At 40.3% G+C, this 25,699-nt stretch overlaps 1 protein-coding gene and 1 non-coding gene across 2 annotated transcripts; both read right to left on the bottom strand.

The window, feature by feature from the left end:
* Window positions 1-13,852: 13,852 nt before the first annotated feature.
* OR52B2 (olfactory receptor family 52 subfamily B member 2) lies at window positions 13,853-14,821 on the bottom strand. The gene has a single exon (XM_075548488.1). The coding sequence runs from the start codon at window positions 14,819-14,821 to the stop codon at window positions 13,853-13,855; it is 969 nt and encodes a 322-aa protein (XP_075404603.1).
* Window positions 14,822-15,777: 956 nt separating this feature from the next.
* LOC142447558 (U7 small nuclear RNA) lies at window positions 15,778-15,836 on the bottom strand. Its single transcript, XR_012784242.1, has one exon. It is a non-coding gene; the product is annotated as a U7 small nuclear RNA (small nuclear RNA).
* Between the last annotated feature and the right edge of the window lie 9,863 nt (window positions 15,837-25,699).

The following is a 25,699-nucleotide window of genomic DNA, read 5'->3' as shown; positions in this document are numbered from 1 at the left end:
CACAATGAAACACTGCTCTACCCTGCAGCATCCTCACACCTGTTCTGATGCAGGCCCTGTGCCAGGCCTTCCTCTGCTGCGCCTTCCCTCGACTTTACCAGGCATGTTCTTCTTCTCGGGAACTGGCTCTCCAGACAACCTGTCCAAAATATGTAAGACAAAGTCTTGCCATGTTTGTCTCGAAGGAGCACTCTGGCCACATTTCTTCCAAGACAAATCGGTTTGTCCTTTTAGCAGTCCATGGTACTTTCAATATTCTTCTCCAGCACCAAAACTCAAATGCATTGATTCTCAGATCTTCCTTATTCCATGTCTTACTTTTACTTGCATGTGAGCCACTGAGAATACCATGACTTGGGTCAGGTGCACCTTATTCCTCAAAGTAAGCTGCTTGCTTTTAAAGACTCTAAAGAGATCTTGTGCAGCAGATTTACCTACCGCAACACATCTCCAAATGCAACCTCCTCCAAAATGAGGTCATAGCCACAGGCAGAGAATCCAGAATTATAATACAGCATATAAAGAAGTATGACTAGAGGCCCTATTAAGCATGCATTGATGAATCAGACACACTGTTTGCCCCCAGACCACAAAATCCCATGTTCAATTTCACATTCCAAGCAAAAGTAAGGGAATGATTAAAAATATGTCTTCAACTTACATTTACTCACATACTTCTGATTGGTTAAAATGAGTCAGATGTCCATCTATAGTTGCCAAGAAAACTCAGAAGTTTAATATTTTAGCTTCTCACATTCTATGATTGAGAAAAGTTATTGAAAAGTAGGTTTGAATTGGTATTGTCAATAAGATCTCCATAAAAATAAACAATATATATTCTTTTCCATTAGCCATGCAATAGTTTCGAGCATTTATAACAAGACAGAGGCTTTTGGTATTTGTTTACTCTTTGGAATTTATTTACTCACTAGAGCTGCCTTCTATCCTTAATTCCAGAAATACTTACAAGATATTCAATAATAAATCAATATCTGTGTGATAATATAGTATCTGTGTCTTTCTTAACCACTTAAAATATATAAAACTTTCTGCTGTCTTCATTAGTTTTCTCTTTGTGTGGTTGCAGAACTTTCTCGTTTGACACTAATCCCATTTTCCACAAACCCTGTTGCTTTCTTGTGTGATTTTCCATAGCAATGTTGACCTTTTAGACACATATGTTTCACATAAAACACAATCAACTCTACTTGCTAGAGTGAGTGGAGAGTAAACCCAGACTAGACAGAAGGCAGAACGCATCTTCTTCTAAGAATTCAACCACAGAGAACGGCCTATCCAGTGAGCTAGTCCCTGGAAGTAGGTCTGAGTCATTCTGTTCCTAGGACTAGATAAACTCCCAAAGTCCCTGGGGGAACTTCACAGCTAACATCAAACAATAACCTATCTTTTGGGTAGTTGGATGACTCTCAGGGTAGGCCTAGAGAGGATCAAACCAGGGCCAGATTATATTCAAAATCTTAGGAGTAGTAAGACAAGAAAGATCTTCCATCTGAGCAATAAAACGCCAGACGTAGGCAGTAGGACCCAAGCTAAGGGAAGCAACCTAGAAGCCAACATTTGCCTGAGGACATTGATCTGGCTCCTCCTGTAATAAGTAAACCAGCGGATGACATGGCACTGAGAGAGGAGGTGATGGACGCAGTTCATGTTCCTGAGATTTTTGTCTTCATCTATGACTCTGGTTCCCGCTCCTTGGACTTCCTATTTTTCTTTTTACCTCCCTTTATGTTCTTTGTCTGTGAAGTGGCTAAGCATCATAGCTAAAGAAGGAGTCAGAGAAATTAGGTTGAACTCTGATCCTATCCCAAATGGTACAGGAATAATAATTTACACATTAAAGATTTCTAAAACAAAGGGGCCATTCTAAATTAAGAGGTTGGACCCTTTCATGATTTGATACTCTTAGAGAATATAAGATAAAATACTTGATTTATTTGCTTTATTTGTATAGCACAAAGTCTGCATTTTAATTGCCAAACATTTTAAAAGTTAAAATCTTAACATATAAAGATTTTTATTAAATCAAACAAAGAGAAAATTGGAATTGGCCCGTTCTGCCTAGCTAAATTTACATAACACCAAGTCAGCATCCTTCTCAATGTACAGTTTAAGTTTTTTTATTAAATCAAGGGGAGAATGATGTTGGCTATTATCAGTATTATTTCACTTTTTAGCAAAATAAAGCATAAATAAGAAGTATAATATTTAGAAAGGAGATTCCAAATTTATCATATTTATACAACAATTTAAGGTTATCCTAAAAAGCCAGCCCACAAAGAACCAACTTTTTATAACTGATAATAATTAAATAATGTGGTGAAAGCAATTCAAAATAATAAAATAAGAAGTTTCCTATTAATCAATTATAATTAATTAGAAAATATACTACACAAAATTTCCCACTCAAAAAATTTCAAACATAATGAATATCTCAGAGTAAAATGTTGGCATATATACAAAATGCCTGTTGTAATAGATCTAAAACTTAAGTAAGGGAATAAAGAGGTCAAGTTGTTGAATGAGAAGGAAAATTCAATATTTTTAAAATGTCAATTTTCTCTAATTTTAAAAATATTTAATATTATTATAAACAGATTTGGATACTTTTCAAATCAAAATAATTTTTAGATGAATGGCAGTATAATTATTATGGACAGTTGAAGATTCTATAATATTAAGTAGAAAATAAACTTCTTACAAATTAAATTCATTATAAATCTAGAACGGGTTATTCACTGTGGTAATCATAATACACAGAATTAAATAAAATGGAGGAGTTAATTAGACTCAGTGAATACAAAAACCTATTGTATGTAAAATTCTATGCCAAAAAATCAATTATGTAAAAAGAAGGCACAGAAAATGCAAAATAAAGACTTTGAAATATTTCGATGAACTCTGTGGTCTAATTCATTTTCACGGTTTTTGAATCACACACTTTTGGTTTTCAAAGTGTTTATTGGTTTTGTGACAGTTTTACTAGCATATAATTCACATATCATTTAATTCAATAGTTCAATTATAATAAAGAGGTGTACATCATTATCATAATCCATTTCAGAACATCTTCTTTCTCGTACTCCTTGTTATTAGTGCTCTGTTTCCCAGCCTCCTCAGTCAGAGCCCCAAGAATCTATGAATGCAGTCACTGTCGCTTTCACAGTATTTCAATGAGAACATACTGTCATCATCTAAATATTGTAACTGCCAGAAAGGAACGCAGCCTTCAGAAATAAATGAGCCATATGTTTCTCATCCTCAGAGATGTATTTAGAATATCTTCCAAAAACTCAAACCCAAACTCACTGCTATCTAGCTGATGCTGATTCACAGGGACTCTGGGCAGCACTGCCTCTGGGAGTTTCGGAGGCAGAAGTCTCATCTTTCTCGGGAGGAACAGGTGGTGGTTTTGAATTGCTGGCCTTGCAGGTATCAGCCCTACTCATCACCACTCCTCCAACCCAACTCCCTGAAGACGACCTCAGACAGGAGTAAAGAGAGTTGCAGAATGAATTGAAACAGAGATTTCGTGACACAGAAACTCATAGCACGGGCAATATTGTACTAGAAGAAAAATAATAGAATTAACCATTATGGGAAATTTATACAAAGTATATTGCCCACTTTTTTCCTTCACAGAACATAAATCTAAAATGTTATAGAGTCATACAAGATTTGAATCACTGTTAAAACCTCGCAAATGTATAAGTATTGTCATGAGAAACAACCCCCAAAAACACCCAGAAAAACTCTGCTTTCTTAGTATGCCGTTTTCCCATTAGGCAAGCATCAAGCAACTGATGAGACTGCACCCAGTGCCGTCACCTGGGAAGGTTCTCTCTGGTCACAGTGAATTTTTTCATGAAAGCAGTTTTGATCAAACCTCATTTTGTTGTTGTTGTTGTTGCTTTTATGGCTGATTTAAGAGAATAGTGTGTGGCTGTGAAATTTGTTTCCTGCTCAGGAAAAATAGAGTCACTTCAAAAAGAATTGAAGTGAAGCGGGCAACTCTCGAGAGTTGAGGAGGGACACCTTAAGCATAGATAAGATGCACTTCCCTCCAGGAACAAAGTGGGTCTCCCTCTCAATTTGAGAAGGGACATTGTGGAGAGCAGTGGTTCCCAACCTTCCTAATGGGTAATGGGGTCTGTTTGCAGGATGATGAAATGTTCTGGTACCAGATAACTAGATATGGTGATATTATACAACAATGTAAAGGATGTTAAAAACTCATTGAACTTTACATATAAAATGATAGATTTATGGTACATAAATTGAGCTGTTAAAAAATAAAATATTGTCAGCAGCTTTCTCACAGTAAAGATAGCAGATCTTCTTTCTATAAGAATCAATATAGTAATTATGTAAGGCTAAAACATAATAGAAACTATTCTGTGGTTTGCCAAAGGTTGAACTGTCCTACTATATTTGGAGATCTTTTATATTTGAGCCAAGAAGTTTTCTAAAAGAAAGATGATGAGCCAAAAAATCTCTTCATTTTAGAGTTGAATGCAATATGCCCTTCCCTGAGTGAATAATTTAAGGTAGTTCAAACAGTTTCTGACTCTATCTGCAACAATGGATATAGGAGACTACTTGAGGGAAACTTTTATTATACGTGAAGTGTGTGTGTTTTGTGAAAGAGAAAACACACACACACACAAGCACTAGGGAAAGTGAAGTTGATGATCCAAATCAAATGGCACAATCCAGATGGACAAGTGGGCAGTGTTGCCAGATTTAGAAACTGAAAATCCAGGATGCCCTGAGAATTTCAGGCAAACAGCATTTTTAATGTATTTATTTGTTTGTTTGTTTGTTTGGTCCAAGCATATTTCATGCAATATTTGAGGCATATTAATAATGAAAAAATATTTGTTCTCTATCTCAAATCCAAATTTGATTTGTGTCTATGTTATCTGGAAAGCCCATAAGGAAGTAGATTGCTGCCAAGTGACCTTGTGAATGAGGTGCACACGGAAGATCAGGGTTGGTATTTAAATGCAAGGTAAAGGGCTCTCAACTTGGAAGCCCTTGACAGGTAGGTTTTCTATCAACTTGGCAGGGCCATGATTCTCACGGGCAGTTGGGGCCTCCTCCAAGGTGTGAGCTAACGTAATGGGAACCACTCCGTGAGGGAGCCCGCTGTGAGCAGGAAGGCAGCTGTGGGAGGGTTAGGGAGCGAGCGCAGGCAACCTCCTCTCTCAGGTGCTGTCTTGCTCCAGCTGAAAGGGTGTTTCCTTGGGTGTGGTCTACTCCTATTAAAGCAGATTCTGTGGGAAAGCTTCGCTTGTTGCAGGTCTAGATCCTGCTTCTGACTTATAAACCCACCATGTTACCCACTGGCCATGGGAACCATAAGCTATAATGCCTACCAACCTTGGGTTCGTTCAACTCTGCAGCCATGAACCTGACTTACTTATGAGCCTGGTTTATCTTATCGACTCTGCAGCCATAAGCCTGGTTTATCTTGCTGCTTCCAAGTTCATTAGCCCCAGCAGGTACGTGAGGCAGAAAAGTCATGAGCCTCACTTGCTGACCTTGAATTCATCCACTTCGGCTTCTGCCAGCCTGGGATCTTCCTGCTTCCTGGTTCATCTGCCCCAGCAGCTATGAAAATAAGGGAAAAAATGTGGCCAGACTGGATTTAACTGCTTCTGCAACTAACTACATGAACCACTTTCTTGATATAAATTCTTTATTGCTTCTCTAGAGAACCCGGCGTAACATAGAACCTGCCTAATAGGAAGTCCAAATGTGAAGACCACTTAGCTAAACATAATACTGAGGAAATCTAATCCTCTATCTCATTAAAAAATATATTGTTGGCCATAGTATACACTCAAAATTTTTCTTCCAGGAAAACACAATAAAACAGCATGGCTGAAAATCAAGAAGTAGAAAACTATAAACTGAAAAGGCTGCTGAACTATAGGGAGAGGGTGTGGGGGGGGGCTGTGTTGCCATTCCCTGGGGCTGTTCCCATTCTACCCCTTCCTCCAGCAGCGCAGGCGGTGGGACAGGAGTGACTGAGCGAATCAGTAGCTTCTCTACCAAGAGGGACTGTTTCCATCTGGAGCTCAGCGTGGCCATCACTTACCTCGTGCTCTCCAGGTGAACCAGACCCACCCATCGCTGTGGTTTTAATGCAGCACACACACGAGGTGAGAAGCGCAGCAAAACGACTAGTAATCAGCCCTTCACAGGAATGGGTGAACTTTAGACTTGTGTTTGGAGAGAACTGTAAGATGAGGCTGTAGGTTCGGCATCACGCTGCTAATGGCAACGTCAGCAGTTCAAACCCACAAGCTGCTTCACGGGGAAAGGGTCTGCGCCTTTAAAAAGTTTGCCTGGGAACCCGCATGGAGCAGTTCTACACTGCTCTCTGAGGTTGTTATTGTGAACTTGAGAAGCTCTATTCCTTTCCAATAACAGGTGCCGCCTTTTCCACCAGTGCCCAGCATTCCAAATCCTGAGCGGGGAGAGGGAGCGGGAAGAGGGACTTGGTGTAGAGAGAGCCAGATGAATTGAAGGGACTTCTGTGCTTCCACATTGCACCTGTAGAGGGCAGAAGAGGAACAGCAATGACCGATACAGATCATTGGCGACTTGAAAACTGTCCCCAAAGCGGTATATATGTTACTTGTAAAGTTCTGTTAGTTAAATGTGCTTCTCAACATTTAAAACTTCTGAGAAATCAAAATATTTCAGCGACTGGCTGTATTCGTAAGACTCCAACTTCAATTTCCGTTAACAAAGGGTTCACACAGAAAAGAATTTTAAAAGTATGTTGCTTCAAAGTGGTAATTCACAAACTCCTATCATTTTAAAGGTGTTCTCCAATGTCCTTATGAACAGGGAATGGCACAAGGGACAACCACCTCTGGCTTGAAGTCACACCTATCCTTTCTACCCACATTTCTTGGCAGGATGAACACTGGCTGTTCAGTTTCTTCCCAGGAACACCTGTAATCTATGAATGGCGGAGTATGGTTTTGATCATCAGTCTTCTGAAAATTAACAATCCATTTAAGTCAATAGGCATTCATTCGATGCTACTCGGGGACAGGCTCAGTTCTGGACTTCCCAGACTCAGGCACTAAACAAACCAGGCATAGGTCAGGAAACCAAAGCCTCTGTAGGTATCTTAAGCAGAAAGCAGTTGAATACAAGGAATGAAATGCTTATAAAATGTATTGGAGGGGCAAAATCTTGGTGAGGTTTGCAGGAATATTTCCTAAAGGACTACAGCCTTATCCCACAAAGGGAATTACTTCTGGTCACAATGAACAAGATAGGGAAGCCACCAATAGAACAATTAACTTCAAAAAGACATGACTGCTGTTTTGATCCATAATTAAATCTCTGCGAATGGAGCAAAGTTTCAGAGACCTTCATTTGCTGATGAGACACAACACATAATGAGAAGAAATCACTGCAAGCACCCATTGATAATCAGAATGTGCAATGTCTGCAGAATGAATCTAAGGAAACTGAAAGTCACCGAAATTAAATGGAAGGTATAGAGGTCAATAGCCTGGGCATCAGTGAACTATATTAGACTGGGGTTGGCCATTCTGAATCAGATAATCATCTAGCTTACTATGGACAGAATGACAAACTCGGGAGGAATTGCATCACTGTCGTCATCCAAAAGAACATTTCAAGATCTATCTTGAAGAATAATACTGATTGTCACAGGATAATATCCACATGCCTATAAGGAAGACCAGTTCCTATTACTATGATTCAAATTTACACAACAAACACTAAAGTCAGAGATACAGAAATTGAAGAAATGTACCAACTTCTTTAGTCTGAGATTGATTAGACACACAGTCAGGATGCATTGATAATTACTGGTGATTAGAATGCGAAAGTTGGAAATCAAGAGGAAGGACCGGAAGTTGGGAAGCATGCTCGTTGGGATAGCGATGAGCTGGGCAACAGGTCATGGAATTGTAGAATGACTTCTCCCTGACAAATATCTTGTTTAACACCATAAATGGTGGCAATGCATGTGGATATCACTAGATGGAGCACACAGGAATCAAGCCCTTACATCTGCAGTGAGAGATGATGAAGAAGCTTAAAATTGTTACCCAAAAAAAAGAAAGGCTAATGGCTGACATGTAATTTCAGGTTGAAGCTGAGGAAAATAAAAATATGTCCACGACAGTCAAAATTACAACCTTCAGCAGATTCCATCTAAATTAAGAGACCATCTCAAGAACAGATTTGACACGTTGACCACTAATAACCAAAGACCAGATGAGTTGTGGGATAACATATCATACATGGAGACAGCAAAAGACCATGAAAAAAAGACAGAAAATGATAAAAAGGATATCAGAAGAGACTCCAAAAGTGATCATAGGACTGCGTTTACCTCAACAGAAATGATAAGCAGACTGAGTTCTCTACATTCTCACACCCATCTTTACAGCTAGAAGCAAATAATTTGAAAATAGAGTGGCAATATGGGTGATATTAGAATGGCTTGCCTGGAGAAACAAATCTATTGACACTCATATGTGTGTAAGAGAGAACTTTATATCAAATGATGCAACATAGGCAATGATGCTGAATACAGGAAGATCACAGGCCAGAGAAAGTCCTTGTGGATCCATTGGCAGTGGACGCAGCTCCAGGGCTCTGGCTGCCATCAGTGTGGCTCCATGTGGCTTGTGAACAGAACTGTGTAGCAAAGAGAGAGTGCGTCCTGCCTCCAGCGAGGAAGAGAGGAAAGTTCCAGAATTCTCATGAAAAGGCCGTGCCCACAAGGAGACATCAGTCAGGCTGTGACCTGATTGACAGGCTAGAGTCCACCCCTATAACCTATTTATCAAGTTGACATAATTTTTTTTCTTTTATTTATTTATTTATTTTTAATAAATCATTTTATTGGGGCTCATACAACTCTTATCACAATCCATACATACATCAATTGAGTAAAGCACCCTTATACATTCGTTACCCTCGTCATTCTCAAAATTCGCCTTCCACTTGGGTTCCTGGAATCAGCTTGTTTTCCTTTTTTTCCCTCCCCCTCCCTCCCCCACTCCCCTCTCCCCCATGAACCCTTAATAGTTTATAAATTATTATTTTATCTTATCTTACACTGCCCGGCATCTCCCCTCACCCACCTTCCCATTGCCCAACACCCAGAGAGGAGGTTACACGAGATCGGTTCTCCCTTTCTACACCCCCTTCCCTCCCGGTGTCGCCACACTCACCGCTGGTCCTGAGGGGTTCATCCGTCCTAGATTCCCTATGTTTCCAGATCCCCTCTGATCTAACCAGGTCCGCAAGACAGAATTGGGATCATGATAATTGCGGGGGAGGAAGCGCTCAAGAACTAGAGGAAGGTTTTGAGTTTCATTGTTGCTACCCTGAACCCTGAGTGACTCATCTCCTCCCCACTACCCCTCTGCAAGGGATGTCCAGCTGTCTACAGATGGGCATTGGATCCCCATCACGCACTCCCCCTCATTCACGGTGATGTGTTTTTTTTCCCCCTGCCTTTCTTGTTTGAAACCTGGTCCCCTCTGCCCTTCATGATCACACATGTTGGTGTGCTGCTTCCATGTGGCCTTTGTTGCTTCTGGGCTAGATGGCCGCTTGTTTACTTTCAAGCCTTTAAGTCCCCAGATGCTATATCTCTCAATAACCGGGCACCATCAGCCTTCTTCACCACACTTGCTTATGCACACATTCGTCTTCAGCGTTTATGTGAGGAAGGTGATTACACAATTATGGTTTTTGTTCCTTGGTGTCTGCTACCTGGTCTGTTCAACACCTTGTATTCACTTAGGCTGTGTGCTTCTTCTCTGTGGGCTTTGTTGCTTCCGAGCTTGATGGCTGCTTGTTTGCCTTCAAGCCTTTAAGACCCTAGATGCTATATCTTTTTGATACCGGGTACCATCAGCTTTCTTCACCACATTTGCTTATGCACCCGTCTGTCTTCAATGATCATGTCGGGAAGGTGGGTATCATGGAACGACCATTTGGCTGAGCAAGGTGCTATTGGATTGAGGGAGTGTGATGCAACCCACGCGGACAGAATTTTAATAGCAGCTGAGTAGTAAAGAATTTGATTACACAAGCCAGGAAGATGATCTGTGTGGTGTAATAGTTGGTGACCTGTGATAATTTGGAGAATAGACCTGAATTTGAGCTCTAAGAGGTGGAATTGGAAAATAGAGCATTCGCAGTATGTGTTGCCTACATTTAGTAAGTGATCCACAAGGAAAGACTGAGAAAGAAGAAATGAAAAGAACTAACCGTTTTGCAAGCAGAAAAGAAGGAAGTTGCAAGCGTATTTACTTCCTATTGCTGTAATAAGTTGCCACAAACGGAGTTGCGCAAAACAAAAGTCATTTCCCTAAATTGCAAACCAAAATACAGTCGTGGATTTATTCCTGACTCGCAGTGAATGGCCCTGCAGAACAGAGAGCTGCTCGTGTAGGCTCCCGAGGCTGCAGCACTTTAAGAAAGAAGAAAGGCTTTTCTTTCTTTCTCCTTCCGAGGGGCTGAGGAGCTTTCCCTGGCATGGCTTCAGAGGCGGGGTTCTGCCTGCTGACTTCTGGGTTCGCAGCCTTGCACATCATCCGCCCCACCCCCAGAGTGCCTTCACTACAGTACAAAAATGAAAACAAACTCTCTGCTGTTGAGGCAATTCGAACTCACAGCAGCCCTGCAGGACAGACAAGGACTGGCCCTGGGGGGGTTCCAAGCTGTAAGTGCTTACCAGCGTAGAAAGCTTCATCTTTCTCCCTCCTGCAGTTCACGAGCTTAGAAATCGAAAACGGGTCTTGCTGGGCTAAAAGCGCAAGACTGCATTTCTTTACAGAAATTCCAAGGAAGAATTTGGGGTTTTGGGGGGTTTCTTTGGTTTGGTTTGGGGTTTTTTGTTTGTTTGTTTGTTTTGAGCTTTGTTTACTATTGGGTTTGTTTGTTTGTTTGCTTGTTTTGCTGCATTTCACTTTGTTGTTTGCCTTTTCCAGCTTCTAAAGGTTGCTCACATTATTTGGTTGATAGGCTCCTTCCATCATCAAAGCCAGTAGACTTTCTCCCATCACATCCCTCTGATACTGACTCTTCTGCCTTCCTCTTCCACTGCCAAGACCCTTGTAGGGACATCCAGCCCACCCAAATACTTTAGTATAAAAACAATTAAATAAGTAAAACCACATTTGTTGCTATCTAGTCAATTCTTTGCTGCGGGTGGTGGTTAGAGACCATTGCGCTGGTTTCCACTCATAACAACCTGATCTACAACAGAACAAAACACTGTCCAGTCCTTTGCCTTTCTTACATGTAAGATGATATGCACATTTGGGTCCCACGTGCAAACACACGCTCTGAGCAGTCATGTGTGCACTCACAAAGTGTTCGCATTTCTCATGCTGACTTGGCCATGGAATATTTTTATAGCGCATCCATTGAAATCTGGCGTCTCTTTTTACAGAATATTCTGTGGAAAAGACTCCTGTAAATAATGAATAATCCTCCAAATTACCTGATTAAAAAGAGCAGCATGCGCCGTTCTTCCTTTTCGAATGCTTAACTTTGATCGTGTTTATAGTTTAAAATGTAGATGATGGAAAATACTGAAATCTGTTAAATTTATGAAATATTTCAGGTAAAAAAGTATAAAAGCACAAGTAACTACTCAAGGTAATGTTTTAAAAAGAATACTAACAATACTAATTATAGTTTAAAATTTCTCAAATACTCCCTATGAGTTAAGAATTGTGCTTCATGCTATCGGTGGCTTATTGTGTTTGAACTTCTTATTATTGTTGTTATCTCCAGATATCTTGAAATATCAAGAGATGGGAAGAAAAACCTGCTAAATGTATTGTTAAATACATTTTCCAAGCTCGTACAGCTAGAAAATAAAGAAGGCATGACTTGGTCCTAATGTGACTCCAAATACCATCCCCTGAACTACTTCATGGTAGAATCGGGCATCTAGAGACGCCCAACCCCTGAACTACTTCGTGGTAGAATCAGGCATCTAGAGAAGCCCATCCCCTGAACTACTTCCTGGTAGAATCGGGCATCTAGAGATGCCTCAAATCACTGACTTATTGAAGAGCATGCCTAGAAAGAAGAAGGTAAGAAAGACCCGGGATTTCAAGCTTAGAGAATTTGATAGCATCACCATAATACAGTTTTAAATTAAAACACACAGAGGAAGAAAAACAATTCGTTTAAGTGGAAATTATGTTCTCAAAGAGCTATCACTAGATAGGTGGATTCATTAGTCTGGTACAAAAGAGTTCTGGTTAGAGACAGAAATGCACAACTCAGTATTGTAGGTGGTGGCTGAGAAAATGATTCTGCAAGACATTTTCAAGAAAAGCATGATGAGGGTCAAGATTGTAGACCCCAAGAAAGTGCTTCTGTTTTGCAAACCTGGTCATAAAAAGAATGCTATCATTCTAATACTTGGGCTTCCAAAAAGAATCAAAGTACCCAGTTTGTAGTCAAAAGAGAATCAGCGTATCTCCTATTCTTTATATTCCCTGGTTTCTGCGTTACAAGTAAACCAAGATCAAACCCATGGCCAGGGAGTCTATTTCAGTTCGTACAGCCCCTACAGGACGGAATAGAACTGCTCCACCAGGTTTCTAAGGCTGTAAACCTTTACGGGAGCAGACTGCCTCCTCCTTTGAAGCATGGATGGGGCACGACATCAGACCTTACAGTTATCTGACCAACACGTAAACCAGTGCGCCACCAGGGTTCTTGTACGAAAAGTTAAAGTTGAAAGATAAAAAGCATTGTGGATCCCTGGCCAATTTGCCTCCGTGGTAGCAAACAGCCTTTGTGAGGGGCTCGTTTACTAATCACTGGTTCTGTGGATGAATCTAAATGTTCTGACTTCAAGAAGATGATTATGCTCGCACTCTTTCTTTCACATATTGATTTTTATCATTTATATACCAGGAATTTTTGTAGTACACTGAAGGTACAAATCTGGATTACATACACTTTTCTGATTTAAGAAATTTACAATCAACTGAGGGTCAAAATTAAAGAACAATACATTACAATTCTTTGTGCACATTTGGAGGTTTATGTAAGATGCAATAGACCAGTGGTTCTCACCCTTACATACAGTTCCTCATATTGTGGTGGCCCCCTAACCATAAAATTATTTTTGTTGATTTTTCATAACTGTAATTTTGCTACTGTTATGAATCGGGAGACCCCTGTGATAGGGTCGTTCAACCCCCAAGATCATGACTCACAGGTTGAGAACCGATACGATAGACATACATAAAGAGATGGGAGGGTTGGCTTTCTCAGGAAGATCGGGAAAGATTACGCAGAAGAGAATGATCTGGAACAGATATTGAACACGAACAAGAGTTTACAAGAAGGTCTAAGGGTATGCATTGTTCTTCAAAACCATCTACCTTCATTTATATAAGTGGAATGCTGGAATCAAGGGACATTAGGTGATGTACAAAAACTGAACCTACTTTAGACGGTAAATACAAAATTATTTTCATTCATTTGTCCATGCCCTTGCTTCACCCAGTATTCAGCTTCTGGGGCATGCCTGGTCTGCTGAGAATGCCCAGTGCTCACATCAGAATAATGTGCGATAATTTCTGGGTTGCAGGAGGAGGATAGTAAGAAGGTGGACAGAGAGAAACCACAGGAAAAGGCAAAGAAGTACAGAGAAAAGAGAAAGAAAAGTGGGCGGAAGAAGAAGATGGAGAGGAAGGCAGAGAAAAGGGAAAAGTATACAGACGAAAAGTCCTTTTAGTCCAAAAACCTCTGCATTTCTGGTAGTAGGGGTTCTGAGAAGCCATCAGCCAAGAGGAAAGGCCCTGCACCGAGCTTTGATGTCCAAGAGCCGGTGCGTGATACCTTCCCGGATCTGCTTAGTCTTTACACCATACACAATAGGGTTGAGCATCGGTGGCATCACCACGTAAAGATTGGCCAGCACGATATGCACATGTCGAGGAATGTTTCGTCCAAAGCGATGAGTCAATAAGGTGAAGAAAGATGGAACATAAAACATGAGGATGACACAGAGGTGGGAGCCGCAAGTGCTGAGGGCTTTGTGCCGAGCATCCTGGGAAGGCAAACGAAATACCGCCCGAAGGATCAGTGTGTACGACACACTTATGAGGATCACATCCCAGATGACCATGACAATGGGCACTGAAAAGCCATACCAGATGTTGACAGTGATGTCAGCACAGGCTAAGCGGGCTACGCCAATATGCTCACAGTAGGAATGAGGAACAATATTGGTCTGGCAGAAGGGCAGCCTCTTCAGCAAGAAGATCACCGGGAAGATGATGCAGAAGCTCCGGGTTACAATGACGAGGGCAATCCTTCTTACAGCAGACCATGTTAGCACTGCTGTGTATCTCAGTGGGGAACAGATAGCCACAAAGCGGTCAAAAGCCATGGCCAACAAGATGGCTGACTCCCCCACAAACATTACATGGACAAAGAAGACTTGAGTGACACAGGCATCAAAAGCAATTTCATGAGCATGGAGCCAAAAGATGCCCAGGGCCTTGGGCACAGTGGTGGTGGACAGCAAGATATCGGTTGTGGCCAGCATGGAGAGGAAGAAGTACATGGGTTCGTGGAGGCTCCGTTCAGTGATGATGACCACCATCAGGAGGCTGTTTCCCAGGACGGCAATGATGTACATGAGACAGAGAGGGATTGACAGCCAAATGTGGTAAGCCTCTAGCCCGGGAATGCCAAGTAGGACAAAAAATGCAGGATGAAAGACGGTAAGGTTGGTGTGAGTCATGACTGACTTCAGAGTCCCCGCTATCGTGACTGATGAACTGATGAGTCTGATGAAAGGAAAAGGAGTAGACAAGACCTCTGAAAACCTGCAAAGATGGTCGATAATAGCATAGATTTCTGAATGTTAGGACACTCCAAGGTCAAGTTCCCTAAGATGATATTCACATGGATGTAGGAATGGTTTTTGGCCATCAGCAATGTATTTGCTTACAGAACTTCTGTCTCAGTCATGCTTAAAGAGCTAACAGTGTTGTCCCTACCTCCAATGCCCATGCTCCCAGGGTTGGACCACACCTACCTTTCTAACTTCATTCTGCCATTTCTGTGCAACACTAGTTCTCTAACTTTGTTGTGTTCGTCCCTTTCATGTCTTCTATGTTGATCTCAAAGCCTCTCTCCCTTCCTACTTGTTCAACCTAATTTTAGCCATAAAATATCTCCTTAAAATTTAATACATCTGTATGGATTGTGATAAGAGTTTTATGAGCCCCCAACAAAATGATTGTTTTTAAATTAATATATCACATTGTAAAGGCCATGTTCATAATAACGTCTTCTTCCTGAAAACCTATTAACTGAACTGTAGTGTAATTTCATTAGATTTATTTATATTAACTTTAACTAGCGATTACGCTAAAAGACTCATGGTGGTGCAGTGGTTACGAGTAGAGCTGCTAGCCACAAGATCAGAAATAAGAAACCTCCCACAGATTTGAGGGAGAAAGACAAGGCTCTCTACTCCTGTAACGAATTACAGTCTCAGAAACTCACCAAGGCAGTTCTATCCTTCCGTGTAGGGTGGCTATGAGTCAGAATTGAGATGAGTTAAAGTGCCTTGAATAGTTCACGAGACTTGCCAACCATTTTGGACGTTGCAGCTCTGTGTGCAAGAAAATAGATCGCCAAGTAGCAATCTAGAAGAAACCTAAAAAATATATTTCTTTTTATTTGGGGGGAGGGGGTTCTGGAAAAACCAGAAAGCCTGCTAGACAAATTCTAAAAGAGCTATAACACTCTTAAAAAGTATATTTCTTCACTCGGACTAAAACTAAAACCTTTCATAGGGCCATGAAGGAAAGCTAGGAGGTGGGCTTTAGAGGAACCATCTTCATTACGAGCTCCTCATAAATTTCTTATGCTTCTTCCACACAGAAGGTGCTTGTTCATGTCTCTCTCTTTTTCCATAAGAGGCTCCCAGAGCAACTCTTCTGAGTAGAATCAATGCCTTGTCCCCGACTCCAAGACGGCCCTCCTCCCTGCTTTACTTGTGAAACTTCAGGAAGAGTCCCTGTTTCCCTATTTCTGAGAAGCAAATACACAACAAAGGTAATGTCTGTTCCTTCTGGGTTATATCTCAGCTGCCGTGTTTGGGGAAAAAAAATGATGGATTAAGAATCTGGAAGGAAACCTGGAGAGAAAGTACTTTGAAAAAGTACAAACAAACAAAATATGCATGAGTAAAGGTAACAAATACTGGCTGCATCTATTGATAGTGGTGTTCAAAAGGCCCCAGGGACAGGACATGCAAAACATTAAAATCCCAATGTGGGTCAATCCTCCAGATTCTAAACAGATGCACGGCTTTAGAGCATGACATCCTGTAGCCAGAAAACAATGGAACTTCAGGTGAGTTTAGGGAAGGGTCTCTGGACAAACTAAGATGTTAGGGCCTCAGGCAATTTAATAATTTTTGCATCCTCTAACTTTTAACCAAAAGGAAAGCAGGTCAAAGTTCCCCAACAGCTCCATGGGAAAAACACCTGGCATTCCTCCATAAAGATGATAGCAAAGAAAACCCTGTTAGGTCATTCTGCTCGGTCACGGGGGGAGGTCTGTGAATCAAAAATTGGCTCAACAACACCTAAATATTTTAAATATATATAGTAAAGTATATTTTAAATATCATTTAACTTTTACAGAGAAGAAAGAGAGAATTTTTCTAGGATAAACGCAAAGAAGGACCATTGGAAGCATCGCTCAGCCTCTACTCTAAGACGGTGTTCCCAAATGTATATAAACAAAAGTCCATCAGAAAAAAAGGTCATTTTCCTTAGGGGAGATAAAAAAAATTTACTAAACCTTTATTTTCTCACCAGTTTTCCCAACTTTCCCCATTATTACCATGGCTTTTTTCCCTGAGAAAACAGTAAGATCTTTGGCATAAGTCTTCATAAAAACAGCTATATCTTTTCACAGACCTGCTGATATCACCCCAACACTGAGACAACAAAAGAGGGGTGAGGAAAAAGGCATCAAGACCTGACTGGCGACTAAGAAAGTTCTGGAACCAATATTGCTATCTGTAGAGGAAGAACTTCTATTCATTTAATGGCTATTGCTCCGTTGCTAAGCACCTTTAAAGACTCTTGGGCTCATTTAGGTGAAAAGGATGGGACACAAAAATATCAAGACACGAAAAAAAATCTCACAGAAAGTGCCTTCCGGTGCCTCAGAAGATGCTCCGCTGGACAAGCAAACGGATCCAGGAGGCAAGGAACCGTGTCGATGTGAGAGAATGCCCTGCAGTGAGTGAGGGTCTGAAGCGCTGGAACCAGGCTTCCTAAGCTCATTTCCCAGTTCTTCCTTGCCTACATGGATGACTTTGATCAAGTTGCTTACCTTTTGCCTGTGTCATGGTGTTTCATCTGAAATACTGTGAATAGGAATAGTTGTGAAGCTTAAATTCCTATATAGTACTTAGAAGAGTGGACTTTTATTTTTATTTATAACTCTGACCATCATCCTATTGTATTTTTTCCAATATGCAAAAGACATTAACAATTATTTAACACACAAAAAAACATATATTCTGCACCCAGATGTGAGAAAAAGGAACCCCTTCCCCAGGATGAAAGGAGAAATGGTCAAAAGACTGTCCTAAAAGCACAATGGAGCCACGTTTTCTCTGCACCCTCTCTTTCCACCCCAGAGCCCTCCCTTCTTCTGAGGCCCACCCAACTCTGTATTGGGGTTATGTGCATTCCCTACTTAGGGATTTGCGTAAAGATGCTTTATGACCACACAACCTTTATTTTGAAAGGCCCTCCTAATGACAAAATATTATATTAAGACATAGTTACAACCCACAGCGATATAATTTTTATATAACTACATAGGAGATGTGTACTTGGTCAGTTTGTCCTACTGTGGTGGCTTGTGTGTTGCTGCGACGCTGAGCACTCTGTCGCTGGTATTTCAAATGTCAGCAGGGTTACACGAAAGGAAAAGGTTCTAGCAGAACTTCCAAAGGAAGAGCTACAAAGAAGGAATCAGCTTCCCACTACAGCAAAATTGGCCGCCAAAAACCCTACAGAGCGCATCAAACTAGTGTCCGTTACTGAAAACCTCATGAATGGAAGCAGAATATTGGCAGAGATGGTGCAAGAAAATGGGCTTCTCAGATCAGAAGGCCCTCACAATAGGACTGAGAAAGAACTGCTTTTGCAAAGTAGAGTTGACCATAATGACCTGGATGGAGAAAACCTTCGAGGGTAAGGCCTCCAGGACCTTCATTTGCTGAGAAAGAAACATTTGCAAACATTGACCAAACTTGGAATGCGCAAAGTCTGAATCTAGAACTATTGGAAACCACTAAAAATGAAGTGGAACTCATAAAGATCAATATTCTAGGCACTAGTAAGGTGAAAGGGCCTGGTTTCTGTTACTTTGAATCAGGAAATCATCTGGCTTATTGTGCTGGGAATGACACAATCAATAGGAAAGGGATGGCACTCATTGTCACAAAAGGACTTTCAAAATCTATTTTGAACTACAATGGTGTCTGTGATAGGATAATGTCTATCTGTATACAAGGAAATCCAATATATATATATATATATATATATTGTTCACAATCCGGTGAGGAAGAAATGGAATAATTCTACTAATGTCTTCAGTCTGATATTGATCAAGTACCAGTCAAGATGCACTGATAATTATTGGCAATTGGAATGCAAAAGTTGGAACTGACTACATCTGTGTGAACAGATGATAGAGATTCAAAATCACAACAGGTAAAACAAGGTTCATTGTGCTCCTGTGGAACCTATACATGATTCAAGAGGCGTTGGTTCAAACTGCATGGCTTAAAAATCAGGAAGGGTGGGCATCAGGGCTGCATCCTCTCACTCTGCTTATTCAGTCTGTGTGATGAGCAAGTAATCAGAGAAGCAGGCGTATATGAGGAAGAATGTGGCATCCGAATTTGAAGAAGGTTTAATAATACCTTTGATATGCACATGACACCAAACATTCTTTCTGAAAGCGAGAAAGACTTGAAGTAGTTGCTGATAAAGACCAATTATCACAGCCTTCACTGTGACTTACAATTAAATATAAAGAAAAACAAAGTACTCACAAATGGACCAATGGGTAACATCGTGATAGAGAAAAGATTCAAGTTGTCAATGATTTCATCTTGCTTGGATTCACAATAAATGCTCATGGAAGCAGCAGTCAAGAGATCAAAGAATACATTGTTTTGGACTTCTTTAACACGTTGAAAAGCAAGAATGTTATTTTGAGAACTAAGGCGTGCCTGACCCAAACCATATTTTCAATCCTCTCATATATGTCAAAGTTGGACATTGAATAAGGAAGATGGGTAAAAAAAATCAATGCATTTAAACTATGACATTGGTGGAAAATATTGAAAATATCATGGACTGCCAAGAGAATGAACAGATCTGTCTTTCGAAGTACTCTTTTTTTTTCTTCAAAGTACTCTTTAGAGATGAGATGAGCGCTCAAAATGCATTGCAGCAATGCTCTTTAGAGATGAGAATAGTGAGACTTTGTGTCTCATGTATTTTGGACATAGTTACTGTACTGAGCCAGAATTGTTGACACACTCTTAACAGTGATTCACAATGATTTCTTAAGGACTATGCATCTCAAGAAAGATGTTCAGGAAACTACCCAAGGGGACAGATCACCTTTCAGGCAAAAAAAAAATAGACAGGCATATTAAGTGAACAATTGCACACTTTAAGAAATACTCTTCGGAAATCAAATGCCCAACATTTGCCCAAAAACAAACTTCAGGAGGCAGTAAGGAGTTAGGAAGAGAGGACGGATAGACCAAGAACCCCAAGAGGAAGTGGGAAGGGTACTGATACATTGAGGGATTGCAATTAACGTCACCAAACAACTTATCAGGGGAGTTTCAAAAAGTTCTTGAAAGTTTTCCATTATCTTTAATTCCATTTTCCATGATCTTAAAAATTATTGAATAGTATATAAATTGTTGAACAGTAAACTGGTGTGCTCCATAAACTTTCACCCAAACCACAATAAAATGTTCCAGAAAGAGGGAGAACCGATCTTGGGGATCTATGTGTAACCTCCTCTCTGGGAGATGGGCAATGGGAAGGTGGGTGAGGGGAGACGCTGGGCAGTGTAAGATAAGATAAAATAATTATTTATAAACTATTAAGGGTGCAGGGGAAAGTGAGGAGCGGGGAGGGGGGGAGGGAAAAAAGGGAAAACGAGCTGATTCCAGGAACCCAAGTGGAAGGCGAATTTTGAAAATTATGAGGGCAACGAATATATGAGGGTGCTTTACTCAATTGATGTATGTATGGATTGTGATAAGAGTTGTATGAGCCCCAATAAAAAGATTTACTAAATTTTTAAAAATGTTCCAGAAAAAAAGATATCCACCTATCCATTTATTCTAATACCCATCATTTTCCCATGAATTTTGTCTAGATTTGAGTAAACATATAGTGGTATATCATGTATAAATGTCATCTGCCATGTTTTCTTAATATGGTAGCAAAAATATGGAGCGCCATAGACCCAAAGTCACAATTACTTCCTTTCCTAATTGCCGTACGTTCCTCATTCCTACAGAATCAGGAGGATTTTTTAGGTTTAGATACTGTTGCCATCCAGATTCCCAAGAGAAAGCTTCTCTTGAGTTCTCCTGACTTTGGACTGGGCAGCTCATGGCATTAACTGCCAAAACAAAACTCTCAGCGATGTAGTTCTTTCCAATTCATGGTGACCCTTACATAGGACAAATAAAACTGTCCTTTGGGGATTTTGAGACTGCAAATCTCCACATGAGTAGAAAGTCTCTTTCTTCTGAGGAGCAGCTGGTTATTTCAAGCCCTAACCTTGTAGTTAGCAGCCCAACGTGGGACCCACTACACCACCAGGGCCCACATGAAGTCCAGTCTGATACATCATAGGGACTTAGGAAATATTTGAACAAAGGAGTTATGGAATTAGTGAATTAATCTTCTCCAATAGTTTTCTTGTTTTGCCAAGAACAAAGTGGTGATTAAAACCTGAACCATTTTTCATAAATGTTGCCGTTAGGTGCCATCAACTCATAGCCACCCCACGTACAACAGAGCGAATGCTGCCCGGTGTGTGCCATCCTCACAATTATGCCAATGTTTTATTTAGCCCATTGTTGCACCCCCGGTGTCAACCCAACCTCTACTGTAGCAGTGTTTGATTCTGATTGATGTATTATCTGCCTTCCAATCTCACTTTATTATAAACCTTTTTATCAATTCTCCTTGAGCATTATCTGGTCCCTCTCTGCATTTCCATGACTATTTCAAACTCGTGTCTACAGCCTAGTCCCACTGATATACCCCCAATGCCCATAGTTTCCCTGTACCTTATTGTGTTACAATTCCTTTATCAACCATTGACTTGACCCCTTGCAATTTCCTTTCTCTCAGTCCCCAGTCGCTCCCTTACAGCGACTCCTAAATGCACACACATACTCCTCCAACCGCTCCAACTTCAATGCTTTTGCACTCACCTACTCCATCACAGTATCAGCAAATGATTTTCCAAGTGGTAGGAAAGAACTTAAAAACAACATATGCTGAGAGAAGAGAAATTATAAGAAAGGAACAAGCTGTAGAGTGATCATGTTGGCATGAGGGATTTCACTGTTCCTACCCTGGGCAGGGCCTATATATTTAGACACAAAGAAGTTGCATCCTCCCATCTATTGGAGGCTGGTGTCAGTCACCCCTGGGATCATTTAGCATAAAGTCAAGGGGCCAAGGGAGAAATGAAAATGCTTCCCCAGTGTCAATGAAAAATACTAACTAGATAAGTAACTTGCTCCAGATAAATGCATATGGAATATTTAAAGGCATAGCACAGGTGAGAAGGGAGCCAGAAATCCCAGCAAAATAATAATATAAAAGTTAATATCTTCAAGGTTTCTAATGTTTCACAAAACTCCTGGTGGCACAATGATTAAGCATTCAGTCGCTAGCCAAAAGGTTGGTGGTTCGGGAGACTCCGGATAGGGCAAGATATGACAAAATAACGATGTATAAATTACCAAGACCATATGAGGGAGGGGGGAATGGGGAGGGAGGGGGAAAAAAAGAGGACCTGATGCAAGGGGCTTAAGTGGAGAGCAAATGCCTTGAGAATGAGTGGGGCAGGGAATGTATGGATGTGCTTTATACAATTGATGTATGTATATGTATGGATTGTGGTAAGAGTTGTATGAGTCCCTAATAAAATGTAAAAGAAGAAAAGAGAAAAAAATGATTAGGGCAAAGACTGTACAGATGTGCTTTATACAATTGATGTATGTATATGTATGAACTGTGAAAAGAATTGTATGAGCCCCAATAAATTGTTAAAAAAAAAAAAAAAGGTTGGTGGTTCAAAACCTTCAGAAACTCCACAGGAAAAATAACCTGGAAATTTGTTCTCTAAAAGTTTGCAGTGTTGAAAACCCTATGGAGCAACTCTACTATCTCATGTAAGACTCCCTATGAGTCAGCATCCATTCAACGGTGTCAACTCAATGTTGCATAGCAACTGCAAACATTTCTTAAGGTACATTCGAGTCACTGTGTTAAGGGTTTCTCTCACTACCATTGAGTTGACGCTGGGCAGGGTAGAACTGTCTTGTGAGTTTCCAAGACTGGAACATTACAGAAATAGAACACCCCTAAACTGAGTTAAGGGTTTAACATATATTATTATCTCATTGAGTTTTACCTCATTAACTCATTCAGCTGAACCACCAACCTTGTGACTCCAAACCAAATTCACTGCCATTGAGTCAGCGTCAACTCATAGTGGCCCTACAGGTCAGGATAGAACTTCCCCTGTGAGTTTCCTAGATTGTAACTGTTTACAGGAGTAGAAAATCTAGTCTTTGGCCCATGGAGCTGCTGGTGGTTTCAAACTGCCAACCTTGCTGATAGCAGCCCAACAGGTCACCTGCAGCCCTACTACATCACCAGAGCTAATTCTCACAATAGCCCAATGAGACGAGACATTATTATTATACCCATTGACGGATGAAAATATAGTTTACAGAGCCTGAGTAGCTGATAAGGAGAGGAGACATAAACCCTTAGATGAACATATTAAATCGTTCAGATTTATACAGAATCACTGATGATGAATAGCTTGGAGAGACGGTTTTGAAGGAACCTTACATAGTCAATGACTCAATGCAAGCTGGAGGGTTGGGGGGAGGGAGAGAAAATGAAAAGGCAATAAAAAATGTTTCACTGCTAAAAGAAGAATCTACTATTTTGTATGAGTGTTTAATTAAGGTATTCTAACATTTTCAGAGGAGGACATTTCCCCAGGTCATCTTGTAACTTTGGGGATGAAGTCGAGGCTAGGACTCCAATGCAGCAAAGAGATCAAAACGAAGTGAATTAATGGCCTTAATCCAGTGATGCCCAAAGGAATAAAAATGCACGTCCCGGATTGTGTTGAGAGCTGCAAGAGCCCCCGATGAAATATTTTTAAAATGTACATCCAAAAGGAGTTTTGTTTTCAGTATTTAAAAAATTAAAATAACCCAAATATTCATCAACTAGAAAAATGAAGTGTGATATATTCATACAGTGAAGTTGAACACACTTTTAAATTAATCTCAGAATTACTGTGTTGAGTGAAAGATGCCCATTCATATGAAGTTTTACAACAACAAAGCCTGTTCATCAGTGGGAGCAGAAGGGAGTTTTCTTTGGTTAAAAGATTCTATATGTATATTGACAAGTGTGTTTTACATGTATATTTACATTTTTCAAAACTTAAACTATGCACCTGTGGATTTTGCTGTATTATGATCTCAAAATAAAAATAATAGTATTAACTTTGGCAGTATTGTTCCCTCCATCTGTAGAACAAAGAAAAAGGGAAGGGATAAACATGAGAGAGGAAAGAAAAGCAAGAGGTGTCTCCTTTTCTTACAATTTCTTGTCTTAAATTTTTATCACCTTTATATAATAAAAAAAGCTATTTCCCAGCCTACATCTAGCTCTGATCTATGAGGTTAGAAACATGAAAATATATCTTTAAACTACTATATTTTGCCTGGCTGTGTTATCCCTTTCTTGTATCCTGTGGGGGGGGGGGAGAAAGAATAAACCTACTGACATTGAGTCTATTCTAACTCAAAATAGCAGCCTTATGTAGTGTTTCCAAGACTGTAAATCTGTACTGGAGCTGATAGCCTCCTTTTTCTCCCTCAAAGCAACTGATGGGTTTGAACCACAAACCTTGTGATTAGAAGTCCAGTGAATTTCCTACGGGGCCACCAGGGCTCCTTTTAACAACAAATGTTTTTGTTTTATTTTGGCTTGTAGGATCCTGCTTCCCTTAGATTTCAAATTACTTGGTTACCTACTCCTTGATGGGTTCAAGAAAAGTTCTTAGTTTTCAGTATGTGTTAGACAGGGTTCTCTAGAGAAACAAAACCAGAATGCTAATACTAATTAGATAGATAGATAGATAGATAGATAGATAGATAGATAGATAGATAGATAGATAGATAGATAACATAAGAAATAAACAGTTAATTAAATTATAAAGCAGTACCAACGGCTCAGTGCAACTCCCGTGAGACAGTTGTGAGACACTGGCAGTCCTTCAAGTCTTGAGGGCCACCAGGTAGTCCTCTGTAGAGCAATTCAGGTTATCCAGGCACAGGCAGCAAACAGCAAGGCAGGTCACCAACAGTCAGCCAGATGACAGGGTCCACAGTCCCCAACTCAAGAGATGTAAATTCCAATAGTGTGGCAAAGCAGGTCTTGAAGGAACCTCAAATTACAGTGACACAGTCCACGGGTTAGGTGTCCCACGGGTAGTGTAGCTTGCAACTTGAGGCACAGAACAAGCAAGGCAGCCGCACACTGGTCCGATGATCAAAGAGACAAGAAAGGTGAGGCTCACCAAGCCATTTATCCCTCCGCCCTTCAATTAATCCCACATGTGTCTATCGGCCAGGTTGGCACAATAAACTAACTACCTCACAGTGTATCTTGCTTTTTCTTGTTTTGAGAGTGGAAGAAACCCTCTTTCCAATTTGTGAAATCCATTTAATTAATATTTACTGAAGGAGTAAGAATTAATGAAAGCAAGCATGCCCATTATCTAGATGACAGCATGAAGATGTCTACGTGCACTGTTTTGATCACAAAGGATTTCTGGCAGTTCTCATAACTAAGTTCTCTACTTGTTATTTTTGTAAAATATTTCTTGCCTATAACACCAAAAAGTTTCCTGTGAAAATTCAAATAGCCCAAAATAGCCAAGACATTCTTTTTTTAAAAGAATGTTTTTATTTTTAATCGTTTTATTAGGGGCTCATACAACTCATCACAAAATTCTTGAAGAAAATACATTAAAGCTCATATAGCTCTACTAGATTTCAATAATTACCATAATCTTAGGTCAATGTTATGCTGACACATTGCTGAGACAAATAGAGCAAGAAAATAAGAAAGTGCCCAGATACAGATCCCTGCAGTTCTCCTAGATTTATGACTGAAAAAGCACTGCAAAGCAATGAGCAATGAAGTTCTTCTCAACTAGTGATGGTATACAAATTTGTCATCCATGTTAATTCTTTTCCGCATGGAAA

This window comes from Tenrec ecaudatus, chromosome 4, assembly GCF_050624435.1.
Source record: "Tenrec ecaudatus isolate mTenEca1 chromosome 4, mTenEca1.hap1, whole genome shotgun sequence".
NCBI classification, from domain to species: domain Eukaryota; kingdom Metazoa; phylum Chordata; class Mammalia; order Afrosoricida; family Tenrecidae; genus Tenrec; species Tenrec ecaudatus.
Note: the sequence above shows the minus strand (reverse complement) of the source record. Positions and strands in the feature narration are given on the sequence as shown.

Coding starts and splice junctions, on each gene's coding strand:
- OR52B2 (XM_075548488.1), bottom strand. CDS start 14,821: ATGACTCACACCAACCTTACCGTCTTTCATCCTGCATTTTTTGTCCTA.